Source organism: Eumetopias jubatus, unplaced genomic scaffold (genome assembly GCF_037043125.1).
Source record: "Eumetopias jubatus isolate StellerSeaLion01/CBP00866 unplaced genomic scaffold, mEumJub1_p1.0 scaffold_10, whole genome shotgun sequence".
Classification (NCBI taxonomy): domain Eukaryota; kingdom Metazoa; phylum Chordata; class Mammalia; order Carnivora; family Otariidae; genus Eumetopias; species Eumetopias jubatus.
This window is the reverse complement of record NW_028274816.1, coordinates 95,276,926-95,294,980: the sequence shown is the minus strand read 5'-3', so window position 1 is coordinate 95,294,980 and position 18,055 is coordinate 95,276,926. Positions and strand designations below refer to the sequence as shown.

The window sequence follows — 18,055 nt, the reverse complement described above, 5'->3', positions numbered from 1 at the left end:
GGGGGCTATTAGCAAAGTTCTGGGGAAGTCAAAAGTTACACAGATTTTCGACTGTGTGGGTGGTCAGTGCCCCTAACCCTGCATTGTTCAAGGGTCCACTGTAAATACAGAGTATCAAAGCAATCCACGATCAGCTAGTCACATCTGTTTTTTATTCAAATGCAAGACTCTTGACAAGTAGAACTGTGAGTATAAGCTTAGGGCAGTAAAAGATCTCTTCACACTCCATGGTCTTTTTTTTTTTGGAGGAAAAGAATGGTACACTTAGAATATAAAATATCTTCGTCTCATAAAGGTATATATGCAGCTTACCAAGTTGATTCAGAATTTAGAACTCAACCTTTTTTGTAGCTTCAACGGAACCTGACACTTTGCATCTGTTCAATAACTCAAAAGAGCTAAACAGTGTTTGAAAAACTTATTGATATTAAAATGTATCAAAAATTATGTTAAATTACTAAATTGATCTGTATGTCATTCCATCTTCTTCAAGTTAAAAGAGAGCTGATATTTGGGTTAGTAAATGCATTCAACAAGGCCTACAGTTTAAATGTACAAGTTCCGGTATTTAAAAGAAATTTAATTCATAAGACACCACGACCAAGTGAGGTTTATTCCAAGGGTGCAAGACTGGTTCAGTATTTGAAAACTGATCCATGTAATGTCATATTAATGGAATAAAAGAGAAAAATCACATGATAGTACCAGCTGAAGCAAAAAAAAGTGACAAACGTCCTAAATAAATAAGATTTGATTAGGTTATTTCTTTTTTCTATTAAAATGAAACTTTATTAAGGAATACATAAAAGAACATTGAATACTCTCACATTAGGTTAAAATAAACCTTTTTTTTTAAAAGGTCTAACTAAAAATTAAAATATCAACTTATTAGCCTTAAAAAAGGGGGGGGAGGGGATGTATGTTTTGTAAGGTTTTTATGTTCTTCTCCAGGTTAATTTTCAAATTCCTTAAAGACCCACATTTTCACCCTGATTTTTTTTTTTCTTAAGGGTGAGAGGGTAGAAAGACTGGGGGCTGGCTGGGGGCAGGGCACTGGGGTGAGACTGCAGAGAAATAGGAAAGCCTTTCTACTAAATGTCAACTGAAATGACTGTCACAAAGAGCCTAACTTTTACATAAACCATTGTAAGTTGAAGATTAAATAATCAAAGAAATCCTAGGTAAAAAGGTATCCATCAGTGTGAAAAGTATTTGGATATGTTCTTACCTAGGCACTCTTGGATCATGCCATGTGCTCACACCAGTCTGAGTATGTAAGAAATACACCTGACCTTGTTGTGTTGTCCTCTGTTCTGTAAAATTAAGAAACACTAATAAAAACATATTCAGAATGTCCGAGTCAAAGACAGCTACAGACACTAGGATGATAATTATATCAATAGTTACATTCTCCAAATTACCAATCTATTGCATTACCAAAAAATGCTTTATAAATCATTCTTTTTCAACTCAATACATTTTCTCTGGGAAACAATCTTATAAATGGTGATGAGGGTTAGAGAGGCCAGCTATCTGAAAGCCAACTACGTTTATAATGTGGCTCAAATACTAAACATGTTGCTATGTAAAACAGAAAACAAGATTGTCACAGTACGGACATTTCAACAAAACAAACATGAAGAAATGATCTTTTATTTGTCTTCAAGTGGAGCCTGAGGGGAAACAACAGAAAGCTCAGAGGAAGAGGCTGACCAACCGTGGGGGGATTCTGCAAGGGCTTGTAAAAACTGTCAAAGGGTTTGCAGGCTGCTAATGCTTGTTTATTATGCCTAATTTTATATCAAAACTTAAGTTTTTTTCTTGAGAAAGGTGTTTTCTCAAGACTACCATTTAGACTCAAACAAAGGCAAAAAAGATGGAATTTTTTTTGCCATTTTAAAAGGGGAGACTCTATAGCCAAAAATAGACAAAATACAAAAATAAGCAAGTTAGAAAGAGGAAGACCAGAGAACAAACATGCATTCTGGGGAGAAAAAGGTCAAAGGCAGAATTAACTCTCAGCCCTTGGGAAGAGAATAAGGAAGCTGGGGCAAAAGGGAAGGAATCTCCGGAAAAGTTTCTTCAACAGTGGTTTTCATTCTTAATTGTGCTTTTAAGCAACAGAACCACTTGTCTTTAAACAAAATCTAATGAAAAATTCCAACATATAAAATACAACTATTGCTAATATTAGTATAAATTTGCTTATAAACCTATAATAAAGTCAATTTAAACTTTAAGCTTAAAATTATAAACATAAGTGTTTAAAATTGGTGAGAGATGACAGCTGAAATAATTTCAGCCTTGGTACCCACTTTACTCCTAGGTTTTCATTGTACAAAATTTGTTTTTAATCCAAATCACAAAAATATTATAAAAATATAACCACCCCCACCTCCAAACAGCTTGCCTTATAATTTCAAACAGTAATGACAGAAAATACTTTATTCTAAGGTCTGAACATTAATAACAACAGGCAAAGTTTACTAAGTGCTTTCTGTGCTAGAAACTGTGTCAGGCACTTCACATGAAACCAACACTTGAAATCATCATCCAATTTCCCCATTTTATGGAAGATAAAATTGAGGCTCAGAGAAATTAAATAATGAGCCAGGATATAAACCCAGGTCTGTCTGTCTCCCAAGGCCATGTTCTCATCACTGTGCTACTTAGGTTAACCTGTGCAGCACAGCATAGTTAACAAATTTTTAATTTAAGAGTTGAAATAGGGCGCCTGGGTGGCTCAGACTGCCTCTGGCTCAGGTCATGATCCTGGAATCCCAGGATCGAGTCCTGCATCAGGCTCCCTGCTCATTAGGGAGTCTGCTTCTCCCTCTGACCCTCCCCCCTCTCATGTGCTCTCTCTCTCTCTCATTCTCTCTCTCAAATAAATAAAATCTTAAAAGAGTTAGAATATATTTAAAAAATAAAGCTAGAATCATGCATTTGCAGAACAGTTTAAAACACACTGTAGAGGAAAAATAAAACTCAAGTTAGATCAGGCGATTCCCAATGTTGGTCATTAGGTGTCACCATCAGCCCAGATATGGTTTATCTACAGGCTGTTGTGAGGGCAAGGATACAATTACTTTGGTTAACTTTTGGCAAGAAAGGAGAAGACAGCTGAGTTCCTAGTATCTACAAGAGTATTCACAGGTTGTGATTAATTTAGAAAGTTCTGTATCCAACTAGAAGATTCAAGTCATCTTCCACATGAAATTCTACAATTTAAGAAATTATATAAGATTATAATAATTTTATACAAACACAGAAGTGACTAAATCATTTATAACAATAACCCATATCGTGCAGATAATCCAAAATTATAGACAATACAAAGATACAAATAACTTCAAAAGCATATTTCTGATGGCATTTCTAAATATGTAGGTCTGGAAAATACATCGCAGGTCTGACTTCAGATTACCATGATCACTAACAATACCATCTTACCTTTATAGAGTGCCTATTTGCAAGTCCCCTCGCATTGTTACATATGCTCTTCACGGGACCTCTGAGACAAGGAGAGGCATCATTCATCTCATTTCATTATAAAAGAGCAAAAGGCTGAGGTTAAATGACTAGCCCAAGTCAAACCGCTGGTTAGGTAGTCCTCTACCACTTCAAAGACACTTCAGATTGGGAGGTTTTACACATTTATTTTCATGTAGAATCCCTAAACCCAGATTAATAACTTCTTTACAGCTGATTTTCTGGCTTTCTTAGCAAGCTGAAATGAGTAAGCCACACTTTATTTTTCCTCTGCTAGTCATACCATAGCCTTCCGGTAGGTCTGGAGGAGTATGTAAATGTGTCCTGCTCATGTAATTTCTATGTCGCTGTGACCTGACTCTCCTCTCGGCCAGCCTGGGATCTGAAGACTGTCCACATGTTGCACCATTTGTTCCACTAATTGGAGTGTTCTCATCAACAAAGCAGCTAAGAGGTCTGCCGGGACTTGAATATTCAGATGCTGGTCTGTTGAAAAGTAAGGGGGAAGAAAAGTTACTCAACTCAGATACCAAAGGTAGAGTTCTCCAGACAATGTATGTACTGCAGGAACAATCACAAGAGAATGGAATGATCAATACAAATATAATGATTTCAAAAACTCTGAATAAAAGCAAGCTTGATGCCTCTAAACACCAAACAAACTCATGTTACAGGCAGATTGTCAATTATGTACTTAAATCATCTTATACTGATTTGAATTATATTTTATATGAAATCCACATATATTTGTAGATGTGAGCACTAGTTTACAAAGCAAGACTTGACTTAGCCTCAGCCTACCTCTCGGACCCGACTTCCCACCTTTCTCCCACTCCACCTCTGCCACACTGACATTCCTCCTGCTCCTTGGACTTGCCAACACTGTTTTACCTTTAGGGCTGGAAAGGACTTCTTCCTCCCACCCAGAATGCTTTTTTCTCCTACTCTCCCTAGGCAGGGCTCCTTTCTGTCATTCAAATCATAGCTTAAGCTTAAATGTCTGAGAGGTCCTTCCAGACCTTCAATTCAAAAGTAATCACCCAGGCATTTGGTAAGTACTTCACCTTACTTTCCCAGCATAGCAATTTTTATCCGTACCCTCGTTTGTTTTCCCTTACTAGAATATTTACTGAGAGAAGAAAGTCCACCTAGTTTGTTTCCCTATATATATATCCCCTGCACCTAGAATATATATATATATGTGTGTATATATATGAGTAGCCCATAAATATTTACTGAATGAATAAAGAAGATGGTGTGACTCTTCAAAGAACTTCTGGTATATTGACAGGTCATCCAAAATATAAGAGGATAATCAAGAGTTAATTTTTAAACTAACACTTACAACCACAATCAACTTTATACATGTGGAAATTAAAGTCAGTTTCATCAGTTAAATGAGTTAGAACGAAATGGGACTTCACTAAAGCACTGACACAAGTACACATTCATTTATGCTCAGATACAATAAAAATGTCTCTCCCTCTCCCTCTGCCCCTCCACCCCCATCCCTGGCACGTGCACGCGCTTTCTCTCTCATATAAATAAATAAAATCTTTTTTCTTAAGATTTGAGAGAGAGAGAGAGAGACTGAAAAAGAGAGAGCATAAGCAGGGAGGCTGCAGAGAGAGAGGGAGAAGCTCCCCACTGAGCAGGGAGCCGGACCTGGTGGTAGCCCTGAGCTGAAAGAAGACGCTTAATGGACTTGGCCACCCAGGTGCCCCAAATAAATAAAATACTTTAAAAAGTACTTCCTTGGAGTTTCCAAAAATTATCTTGCATCCCCATGTCTTTATACATTAAGCTCCATGAAGGCCCTTTTGCCTTGTTCACTGTTACAGTGTAAATGCTGACCATAGTAATTGGCATATAACCATTTGGTGAACTGAATGATAGCTGTTACCACTACTCTGAATACTTTTCATCACCTTCCCCTTACCTGGTTAAATTCTAACATTCTTCAAGATTTAGTTCAGAAATTCTCCTCCTTCAGGGTTTTCCTTTGCAGATTCTAACATCCCCTTACCCCCCCACTCTAAGTTAGGTGTTCTCCATATGGTCTCAGAGCATCTGGTTCTTATCTTGATCACAGACCTTACTGAATGCAATATAATAATGTAATCATACCCCGACATGACTAAACAAATAAAGATCCAATATATATATTTTGTTACAGCCATTCAATAACAGACTCAAAAAAAATTTTCTAAGAGTCCCAGAAATAAGATGACTTCTCAATTTATTCAGTTAACTCATTTAATAAATATTTATTAAGTACCATCACAGGCCCTAGAGCTACAATAACAGGATGACCTGCTAAACAATCTTTTTTGAGAATTACTTTTGGAAATAATATTGGCACTTGCTGTAAGATCTACTGATCTTGAGCAGTATAAACCAAGAAAGGAAATCTGGTAAAGCTGACAGATAAACAGAAAGTGACGAATTCAAGAAAGCAAAAAGCACAGACCCCGGGAAGACATTTGTATGTTCTTACCGTGTTGGGCGTTCCCATTGCGTAGTTCTTGTTATGTGGTTTAGATACTGAATTCTTCCAGAGGCAGTTCGCCTTTCTTCCCAGCTTAAATAAAAATTGAGAGATAAGGCATCAATAGGAAGGTGGATACAGAATGTTTCTAGTACAATAAATGAGCCAGGAAGACATCTGCTATTATAAATCAGGAATGACAACTGAAAAATCAATAGAATACCGGAATTTTTGTCAGCTTATTTTAAAACTGTACAATGTATCTTCTGGAATTTTGAACCTTCTAAAATATTTACACTGAGGTGTGACTAATATTTTCCATCAGCCAAACTCTGAATTCTTCAATAATGTCAACACTCAATTAAATTATACTAATTTCTCCAGAATTTAGTGGGGGAGAAAAACCATACTAAAAATCACACCTAATTTTTAAAATTAACATAAAAGCATACAAAAGAATTTTTAAAGCATTTAGCCTACCCAAATTATTTTTTTTTAAAGAATGGTACTTCCTCCTTGGTAACTTTTTAATGCATGTAATATACAACAAAAAAAATAGGCAAATGACCAGAGAAATGTAGTAATGTTAATATTTCCACCAAAACCCTGGCAGAGATGTAGAAGCCATAAAAAATGGGAAATAAAGAGATGCTTAAGGGGTCTTTTGCCCTGTGATAACAATTAAAGCACAAAATGTAGTGTTTATCAATTAATTTATAAATTATATACATGTACAACTGTATTATAAAATGTAGACCAAACTGGAATTTTTATTTATTTTTTTAAAAGATTTTATTTATTTATTTGAGAGACAGAGAATGAGAGAGAGAGAGCGCGCACACATGAGAGGGGGGAGGGTCACAGAGAGAAGCAGACTCCCTGCTGAGCAGGGAGCCTGATGCGGGATTGATGCGGGATTGATGCGGGACTCGATCCCAGGACTCCAGGACCATGACCTGAGCCGAAGGCAGTTGCTTAACCAACTGAACCACCCAGGCACCGCCCAGATTGGAATTTTTAAATGATGTGATAGAAAAACAAATGGGGAAGAAAAAGTACTATAAAGTAGAGCAAGCTTAGAATAAGCCTCACGTTGCTGTAATCTCTTAATACTGATTAGTTATTTCATACTAAACTTCCCATTCAAAATTACCATAATCTACCTCACATCCATAGAAGTTAACATATATATCAAGGAGCTAAAATGAAAAATTATGGCGATTTTTAAGAGTTTAAACAAAATGAGCAAATACCCTGGCTTGGATGTAAAATTTCATTATCAAAAATAATTTAAATCAAAACTCAACCAATTATATACTTTAAATAACTTACTGTATATAAACTACACCTCACTGGTGTTAATTAAACATAGTTTGAAAGTTAAAAATAAAGTCAGAAAAGTGTCAGCACTAGTGTCAAACAAACAAAGAGCAGTGATCAAAAGTATGAGCTTTGGAATCCAGGCTTAAGTCTACGTTCCAGCTCTACCATTCAGTATGCGACCTTCAAGGCAAGTTTACTTAACTCCTCTGAGTCCCACTGTTTTTAATCTATGAAATGAATGAGGGTGACAACAGTAGCAGCAGGAGTAATAATAGTAGCTAATTATTTAAGCACTTAGTATGTGCAAAACATTGTGCTAAGTGCTTTACATGAATGATTTCATTTAATTCTCACAATTTATGGCATATATACTATTATCACGATCCTCTTCTGTAAGTAAATAAATATAAACCAATGCTTACAGAAGTTAAATAAACTAATTCATAAAGCTTGTAAAGAGTAAGGATTAGAACCCAGATGGTGTAATTCCAGAATCACACACATGTGAATTAAATGATTTAATGTATCACAAAAAGTGCTTTTAACAGTACATGACACACACATGCTCAATAAATGTTTCTATGTTGTTAAAATTTTTACTCCACAAATCTCTATCCCATCCCTCTAAATGGAGTAATGTCTCAAATTCAGCACTTATATAACGTATATATATCGTTTTGAATAACAAACAAAAAAGTTGTTTTTTTGGAGATAAACTTTTTATTTTTTTTATTACGTTAATCACCATACATTCCATCATCAGTTTTTGATGTAGTGTTCCATGATTCATTGTTTGCACATAACACCCAGTGCTCCATGCAGAACGTGCCGTCCTTAATACCCACCACCTGGCCAACCCATCTCCCCACCCCCCTCCCCTCTAGAACCCTCAGTTTGTTTCTCAGAGTCCATAGTCTCTCATGGTTCGTCTCCCCCTCCAATTACCCCCCTTCATTCTTCCCCTATCTTTTTTTTTTTTTAACATATAATGTATTATTTGTTTCAGAGGTACAGGTCTGTGATTCAACAGTCTTGCACAATTCACAGCGCTCACCATAGCACATACCCTCTCCAAAGTCTATCACCCAGAAAAGTTGTTCTTTTAAATACATAATATTTATTGGAAAGTTGTATTTGTCAAGCAATTTGTCTCCTAGTCAAAACTCTTAAAAACCAAATTTAACATATCTAATTCATGGTTTATTTTATAAATTTGTCTTGACAGGATTCCTTGCTAATTTTCCAAGTACAAGGAAAATCTAGATTCTGGAACTGATCAGCAAATTTCTAAAGTTAAGTATACAATAAACACCAACTTATCTGTCATTATTTGAAGGATGTAATCAACATATTTCTCTAATGATCTCAGCTTACCCATCCGGTAAATCATTATCAAATAAACGACTGCAGTCCACAACTTGTCCTCCTGTGCCTATTCGGTCTCTGGACTGAAGACTTACTATAAGACAACAAAAAAATTACTAAGAGTCGTAAAACTAGAAAGATTTATTGCAATTTAAAATATATATCTTTAAAAGACATCTAGCTTATCTTATTTTAATACTTTAGAATGACCTCTTTAGCTTTTAATAAATTCTGTAATGTCTTTTTCCATGAGACTTTTCCCTTTAGGAGTGACATTCAATTTTATGATTTTCAATGCCTTACTGTGTTCATGGAGAAGAGTTTAAATCCTTTTTGCCCATTGTAATGGGGCAAAGCAAGGCCTCTACTACACTCAAAAGAGACATAACACACGAAAGGTATATTCACACACGGAGGAACTGGAAAAGTTCACATCAATTTGGGTTTAATTCTTGACACATCTTTAAAAAACAAACAGGGGTACCTGAGTGGCACAGTTGGTCAAACGTCCAACTCTTGGTTTGGACTCAGGTTGTGATCTTGGGTCCTGAGATCAAAATCTGCTTGAGATTCTCTCCCCCTCTCCCTCTCTTGCTCTCTAAAATAAGTTGTTGTTTTTTTTTTAAGATTTTATTTTTATGAGAGGGAGACAGCAAGCATGAGTGGGGGGAGAGAGGCAAAGAGAAGCAGACTCCCCACTGAGCATGGAGCCTGATGCAGGCCTGGATCCCAGGACTCTGGGATCATGACCTGAGCCAAAAGCAGACACTTACCAGGTGTCCTCTAAAATAAATAAAAAATAAAAAAACAAAAAACACTGGATTTTGGCAATCAGGCAATACTTAGATTCCATGAGTTAAAACAGTACATAATCATCTAGTGTGATATAAAACTACCACTATAAATTTGGAAGCAAGAGATGTAAGCTTTAGACCAGGCTCTAAAATCTAGTTTGGCACAATGACCTTCAACAAAACACTTAACATTCTTAAAGTTTAGATAATCTAAATAACGAGGAAGTTAGACTAACTGATATGTCTGAAGTCCTTCCTTGCTGCTCTAATATTCCTTAACTCTATTTTTGGCAATTCTCCCAAAAGATAAAACAGGAACAGGCAAATGTGACTGACTATAACCCAACTTTTTAAAGAATTAATCAGTTACTACATATAAAGTATGACATCTTAACACCCTTCATTCTAGGAAGAGTCTCAAAATTCTGAAATTTTCCAGCTCTGCAAAAATTTTGAAAAATCAGAAAGTTCAACACATTACTCCTTTATATGAATTTCATTTATAGGTAACATTGTAACCTCTCTCCTCAGTGAACATAAAATGTTATATGAAAATTGTACTAAAAAACAGTATTAACCAGTTCTTACACAGAAAAGCTAAGTGAAATGCTTATCTAGATATAATCACTGTAAACACTATGTGTTTTCTCATTAGCTTTGTTTAGAATAATATTAAGGCTCAAAATTAAGGATTTCATGAGCTTCAACTCCAGACTACTATATTACAAAACACCTAAGCAATTTTTAGGTGGGTTTGTGTTTTCAAATGGCCTAAACCTAGCAATATATAAAATGAATCATAGAAATACTATGTTTATAAGAACGCTGTTCATAACATTAAAACATCAGAAACAATCTAAATATCCAGCAATAATGAACTAGCTAAATTAATTATTTGTCCACCATGGACTGCCATACATTAAAAATGTTACAGAAATGTATACATGAACAACAACAAAAGATGTTTAGGACAAATTAAAACAGGTTATTTAAAATTCTGCACAGTGTAATATCATTTAAAAAAAACAGAAAAGGTATATATATCATGGTAATCACAATGATGGCATATTATGGATGTTCCTTATGTTCTCTGTCTATATTTTAATTTGATTTGATTTTATAACAAAAAAATAAAAACCTCACAAGAGATGCAAAGAATTGAGTAACAGATTCAAAAACAAGAGAAAGGATTTATAACCTTGAATCAGTCATCTCAATTTGGAAGATTTTTCTTTCAGGTAATACTCCAAAAATAGGATAATGCTAAGTGTCCAAAAATGCTTACAAGTTTCAATGTTACAATAGCAAAAAAATAACTTAAAAGTCCAGTAATTAAGTTATGATATATTGATATCTCATCCTTTAAAATCAATTGTAAACACTAATAATGGTTACAGTAAGTGAAAGAAAACAAAAATTTTATATTCAGTGAACCAAAATCATAAAAATACACATATAAATGTATATAAAATTAGAAAGGGATATATATTTTTTAAAGTTAGTATTCTAGTATACTTTTCTCCATTTCCCAAAAGGATTTTATATACATCTATACATGATTATTTGTAAAGGTCTAATTCAGCAAGAACTGGAACTTAGTTTTTTTTTTTAACTTATTCCGTTTTTAAATGGCAGATCCTAAAGCATAATGTTTGAATCCAACATATGTCTACTATGAAAACCAAATCCACACAAAAGCTTCAAATTTAAACACACACACATTTTAAAGTAAAGCTTTCCTTTTTTATATAGTATACTCCATAGGTTTATTTCTAATTGCTGACAAAGGAAAGTCTGTTTTTAGAAATGCCAATTTATATCTAGTAAAACTATCTTGTTACTAATGGACATTAGTTGGCAAACATTACATAACATAGCAAATCAAATAAAGTAAGAACAATCACATTTAAAGGTCTTATATGCCAGCATTTATTTTTGAGTTTTTTACTCCCTTCTCAATCTAAGAATGACAGGAATTCTCAATAAGGCTGTAGTGTAGATACTTCCCTATGATAACTGTCATAGGGCTTTGTTACATTGCTACTCTGGCAATTCACTATGAACCCAATTCATTTCCTTGGGAAATGAAGCCCTTCAAAAGTAACTTCAGTAACTAAAACCTCTCTGATAGGTTCATAAAGCAATCAACTTATCCTAAATTCTGCTCTACAGTGAACTGGTAAGATTCCAATTATGTTTTCTTCTTTAAGAAGCCTCAAAGGAGCCCATCTTGGTGTCCTACCACACTATGCATCTTTTTTTTTTTTTTAAGATTTTTTTTTTTTAATTCATTTGAGAGAAACAGAGAGAGCACAGCAGGAGAGAGGCAAAGGAAGAGGGAGAAGCAGATTTCCCACGGAGCTGAGAGCCCAATGTGGGGCTCAATTCCAGGACCTGGAGATCATGACCTAAGCCAAAGGCAGATGTCCAACCATCTGAGCCACCGAGGCACCCCACATACTATGTATCTTCATCAAAGCTCAATCCATCAATTCTTGAGTCTCAGGAAATTTTGTATAAAGCCCTTCCTCTGAGTCAATTCAAGATAGCCCACGAGTCCCTTATGAGTAAGATTACAACCTCTCCCTTTTTCCAATCAGTATTCTATCATTCCTCTTATTCTTTTCAATTAGCACAGATTATTTATTTTAAAACTGTAAAGCTTAAACAAAGTTCAATAGAACATTCTTACTCAAAAACCAGCTGAGAAATTATTTTTAGAAAACTTTCAGACCACACATAAAATATGTCTTTAAAAGAATGCCTAAAGGATCAATAGTTTTTCACAACATTAGGAGCCTCTTTTTTTTTTTTTTAACATTATTTATAGTTTGGGGGTTTTGTTTGTTCTTAATTCTTTAAATTAAGGTAGCCTGGAACATGGAGCCACTGTTTGAAACATTTTACGTGACTCATTTAACTCAAGCCAATACAATGAAGCTATCATTAGTGTACTTGGATTTCAAAGATGTTTAGAGTTTAGGTCAGTCTGAATGATGCCAAAATTTCACATGACTTTAAATTCCACACTTACCTACTATCTGTCCTCTAACCGTATCATTGTCATTTGGCCCAAGTTTGCACAGATCCAACCTCTGATCTATTTCAAATCAACAAAAAAAAAGCAATTAAAAAATAAGCTGGTATCAGAGCTTCTATAGAGTGATGGTAAATTTCCATAATCCAATGGCAATCAGGCCTATCATTTAAATAATAATGTTTTAAAGATGAAACAAATATTTAAAATCTCTAACTACGTATGTAATTAGTATAAATGTCTTAACAAAGTTTTGATAAATTCAGATTTCAAAAACCATAAGGCACTGGTGTATACATTACCAACATGCAATTACTTTTTCTCCAAAGATTTCAGACCACTTTGTCTGAGTCTTGGCTTGTCACTTAATAGCAGTTGTTCTTAAGCAATTTATCCATGAATCTTGATTTTCTCACGTACAACTGTAGTATCTACCTCATATTTTTTAAGGATCAAATTAGGTAATTATGTAAAACTTTTAGCACAGTACCTGGCATATAAGTGTTCAATAAATGTTAGTTATTATCACTGTTATTTTTTATCTAACCATTTCAAATGAGCTCCATACACACACACAAACTAAATATTAATAAAAACCTGAGTATAAACTGTAAGATCAGGATTTGAGTCTGTTTGGCTACTAACGCATTTAGGGGCAACTCATTTACTCTCTTATGCCTCATCTATAGAACAGACATCACACTGACCTGGTCAGTTATAATAAGGAACAGTGTCATCCAACAGCACATTGCTTTTGATTATGGCACTTAAAACTGAATTCTTGTACAGCTATATGCCATTTGTCTATTTAAAGAAGTTGTGAATTGATAAGAGGAGGAGACAACACATTAGTCTTTGTATTTTCCACTCCACACACTGTATCAGGGTGCTCAACAAATGTTTGATAAATCAAATATTATGGCACATCAAAAGAGTCAAGTAAATTAATGCAATGAAACACTCACGGCAGCAGAAAGAAAACTCTGTGTCCCAAAACTACAGCACCTGGTTATCCAGCCAAAAATAGACATTTTTCCCTTCGCAAAATAAACGGACACTGCTAAATCCACTTCATAGTGGACTTCTGCAAAGCAATTCCTCTTCTCTTGTTCAGTCTCTCCAGTGAGTCCTCCTCCCTTTGCCAGCAGGCCCTTGCCCTTGCTTCTCAGAGGACAGGATCCATGCCTTTTTCACCTTTTATCACCAGGGTTTTGAACAGTACCTGGCACATTAAAGGTTCAATATATGTTGGCTAAACTGAAGCAGAGATAAGGTCGTACATATGGCCTGTAAGTCTTCAGTGTGCCTGCTGGGTTGGGTAATAAAACAGTTCGTTTTTATATGCTAGACCTTTACCAAACCCAACGTCCTCTATTTCCTGCTGGGTCACCCTGTCAACCCAGAAATACAAGAAATTCTCAAGTGCCTTTAAATTCCTCCAACTCGGGACTTCTGGCACAATTTTCTCCCTTTTTAACAGATCAGTATTTATATATCTGGACTATGATATCATACTACATTAAAAGGGGTCATCTCAATATCTAATATTCAAAGATAAATTTGCTCTTTTTAATCAATTTCTTCAGCTAGATTCTATGTGAATTTTTGTTTAGCAGAGACATCTGGGCTAAAATCCCATGATGATGAATGACTAGCAATATTTTTTATATTATATAAAAAAGAATCCTGTAGAAACAAAAAAAATTTGTTGAAAAAGACATTTTCATCTATGTCTCAATGGGAATAATCCCCCAAAAGATGCTTTGTCACCTGGTTACATGAATTATGCATATGCTAATTAAACTTGTCAATCCAATATGGAAATCATTTCTTATGTCTTGACGTTGGCCTGATCTTATAAATGCCCGGGATGATGGAAAACTAAGCTATAATTAAGTAGTTAATACAGCTGTCTTACACTCAATGTCTTACCTTCCAGAACTTTTAATTTTTTTCACCCTATTTTATATATCACTCTTATTCACTAATAATTCCCCTTTAAACATTCCAATCACCTAAATAAAACTCACTTTATCTCATAAATCCACCAACACCAGAGAAGGGTACCAAGAAATAAAAAAAGGCATATATACTTTGACACCCTTCTTTTTACTCTTGGATATCAAACCTTTCCTAACACTTACAAATTCACTGGATACTAAGCATCAGCTCTGATTCAGTTCAAGTTTCACATATTTTAAATGTTTCATTCTTTTTATAAAGTCCATAAAATAAATGTAACCAAGAACTTTTACCAATGTTTCAAACACACATAGGAAGTTAAGTTTCTGAATCCCTGCCTCCCCCCCAAAAATGTGTGTGTGTATACACACACACATAAATATATATATATATATATTTTTTTTAAATTTTAAAAAGCACTAGTGTCTACTCACAACCAGTGTCTTTGAGGCGGTTGATGGCATTGGAAAGAAGTCGAACACAACCAAGAAATCCAGCACCTTGTTTTTTATGGATCTTCTTGTGATTCCACACACTGATCGTAACTGAATCAGACTTTCCAATATACCTAAAACATAACATGACTGAATGAGTAACTTGGCAACTACAAGTAGTTAGTGTGAGATTTTTCTTTTGCTTTTGTAGTCTAAAGTCACAAATGCTTCAGAGTATGACTAAATAATGCAAAATATGTTTTGAGTTCAATCAATCCCACAGGACTGAATTTAAACTTTTAAAAAAATCTTAAAAGTAAAATCTAAAAAGAATTTTTAATATATCCTTCATCACATCTGCTACTCTCAGGCTGGGTAACAATTTTTGTTAGTAAAAAACTATTTTAGTAGCTAGTGTCAATTAACACTAAAGGAGTTTCTGACATTTCTTTCCAAGAACAAAAGTGTTACAAGAACTTTTATCAGTCACATTTTAAAAACGTTTCAATGACATGACCTATCATCTCAGAGAGCAGTCAGTTTTCAAGGGGCATCGTCAAGGCTGACAGACCAAAAATCTGACATACCTGTTATGTTTTAAATTGCTGTAGAACAAAAGCTGACTGTAACGCTTTTCCCCTGCTTCTTTCCTGTATGCAGGCCTTGAGCGAGCAGGACTCTTGCAGATTTCACTTCACTGCCTGCAGACAAGCAGAGCAGGGAAAAGCGTTACTATACTTGTCTGTGCATATACCTGCAAGTATGTAAAAGCTCTACCACAGCCAATTGTTCACATGGTGCCATCCCATGCAAAAATATAATAAAATAACATAATTATACCAGTAGAAACCTAACCCTATTTCATTGCCTCTGAGTGGTCAAATTTTTGGTCCAGCAACCTTGATCTTAAAGTGTCATTCAGTAAAGCAATAATATCAGAAAAATTCACCTAGTATATAAAAACGCCAAAACCACTTAAGTGAGAACTAAAACTTTTAAATGAGAAACAGGAAAGCCACACTTGGATCCAGCTGTGCTTTAAAGCAGGCCTACCCCCTGGACTTTTAATTATGCAAATCAATACATTCCCTTTTTAAAAATTAAGCCAATTTGAATTTCATTTCTGTTGCTTGCAAATGAAAAACTCTGAACTAGAATTTTTAAATATACCTAACAGACCTAACTTGGCAAGTATCTCCTGCGTGATACGTCAAAATTCTAGACCAGAATCAATTATTAAACAGCTAAATAACCCCAAACCAACATTAAAAGAAAAAAATCACATTAAATCACTTTCCCAACTGGTAAGCCAGATGTACAAGTACGATAAAATATTGATCCCCTCATGCCCTTAGCCCACCACTGGCATAAGCATCCTGTCAGGTGGCTGGCTGTCAAGGCCCAGAGACCTTAGGCACATACTATGAAAACAGGGGAGATTCCGTCAGTTTGTGTCCTTGAACAACTTTGAGACAGTGAATTGCCTCCCTGACAAATGAAACTTTTATACAAAATACACTGTTACTGTATGAAGTCACTGAAAATCTGGAGTTGAATATTATATCAGTTAGTCTGCTCTAACCAATACAGAAGGCAAATCATAAAGGACCTTGTCAGCCATAGTATGAACTCTGGCCTTTACTCCAAGTAAGGCTGGAAACCAATGGGAGATGTGCAGCAGAGGAGTAACAAGATTTGAAATATGTTTTAACAAGATCACCCTAGCTGCTGTGTTGAGAAAGACCTTAGAAGCAAGGCTAGGAAAGCAAGGAGTCTAAGGCAGAGGTCAGCAAACCACAGCCTGTGAGCCAAATCCAGCAGAGCATAGGGTATAGTGTGATTTCATTTTCTTCAAGGATAAATTTTTTTTTTAACTTTTAAGGCCATATTATAAATAATCAGAAAGTCTACATCTCTTCATTCACATTACCACTTTTCTAACATAAAGTCATCATTTCTATGGGCTGGATCCAACAGGCAGAGTCCCCTCCCCCTAAATCCCATGGACCTGACCACCAGAGAATCCCACTCAAATTACCTATTAGCACATGAGTATAATACCAAGCTCTGGTCTGTAACTTGCACAGAACCCCTGACAAACAGACAAGTTTAGGCAGGAACACCCCCTCCCCCAGGTCCAGCATGAAGCAACTACTAAAGAGGAGACCTCTGCCCAAATGCCAAAGATTTGTCATTGTCGATCTCGGGGGCGGGGGGGAATGTAGAGGCTACTTCTGAACAACAGGCTTGAGCAATGGAAACGTGAGTAAGGTCAAAGGGGCCACAGTGACCACCGGGCTGAATGCAAACAAGCTCATTAAGAGACCTACCTCAAAATATCCATAGGCCTTAGCTGACCAATGGGCTACTTACAACCAGCACAGGTACCAAAAAAGGAAAATTCCATTATGTTCCCATACTTCTTCACCCCGCCCCTTGAACTACAGCCCCCCACCACTGCCTCCTGGTGGACAGTCTCTACACTTTGCTGTCCTGCCCACTGCTCCCTCCCAGTGTATTCAGTAAACTTCTCTCTTTCGTTCTGCCTTCGGTGATCCTCTCAGCACCTGTTCCGCCAGCCTCCACCTGATCAGGCTGCCCCACACTCCAGTGTAGGAACTAGTCTCCTGGACATCCTTGCCCCCCTCTAAGCAATTTTTCACATTATAGCCCAAGTGTCCACTCCTGGATATAACCGATTATAGTATTCCCCCCACTGAAAACCCTTTCATTGCTCTCCACTGCTTTTAGGAGAGGATTCAAATTTACTCATAGGCTTTCAAGGACCTTCGTGAGTTGGTTCCTGCTTACCTCTCTTTGCTTGTCCTATGCCACACTCCCCTTACATGAATTCACTAATGCTGCCCCTCCAAACTGTTTTCAAAGTCATTATCTTATTCACCTCTGGATCTTCACACAGACTGCTTTTGCTTAGAGCCGGCCCACTTCTTTTTCAAGTAAACTCCCACTTAAGGTCAAAGCCTAAATGTCACTTTTTCTAGGAAGCTGTCCTTAACTCCTAAATTCATATAAAGAAATTCTCTGTATTTCCAGAGCACCCTATACTTCCCCATTTTCTTATCACACTGTTTATAATTTCCTATTTACTTGTGCTGATACACCACTTGGCTGGACACTGGAGGACCACATCTTGTTCACT

At 35.8% G+C, this 18,055-nt stretch overlaps 1 protein-coding gene across 1 annotated transcript in view; it reads right to left on the bottom strand.

Annotated features, from left to right (window-relative positions):
• The window catches only part of SMURF2 (SMAD specific E3 ubiquitin protein ligase 2), a 115,883-nt gene that overhangs the window by 23,524 nt on the left and 74,304 nt on the right, over positions 1 to 18,055 (bottom strand). Inside the window, exons 4-9 of the mRNA XM_028087513.2 lie at positions 14,896 to 15,029; positions 12,497 to 12,562; positions 8,678 to 8,762; positions 5,990 to 6,073; positions 3,776 to 3,978; positions 1,229 to 1,313 (exon numbers count right to left, since the gene is read on the bottom strand). Coding sequence (XP_027943314.1) covers positions 1,229 to 1,313; positions 3,776 to 3,978; positions 5,990 to 6,073; positions 8,678 to 8,762; positions 12,497 to 12,562; positions 14,896 to 15,029 — 657 coding nt within the window. The remainder of the gene's footprint in view (positions 1 to 1,228; positions 1,314 to 3,775; positions 3,979 to 5,989; positions 6,074 to 8,677; positions 8,763 to 12,496; positions 12,563 to 14,895; positions 15,030 to 18,055) is intronic.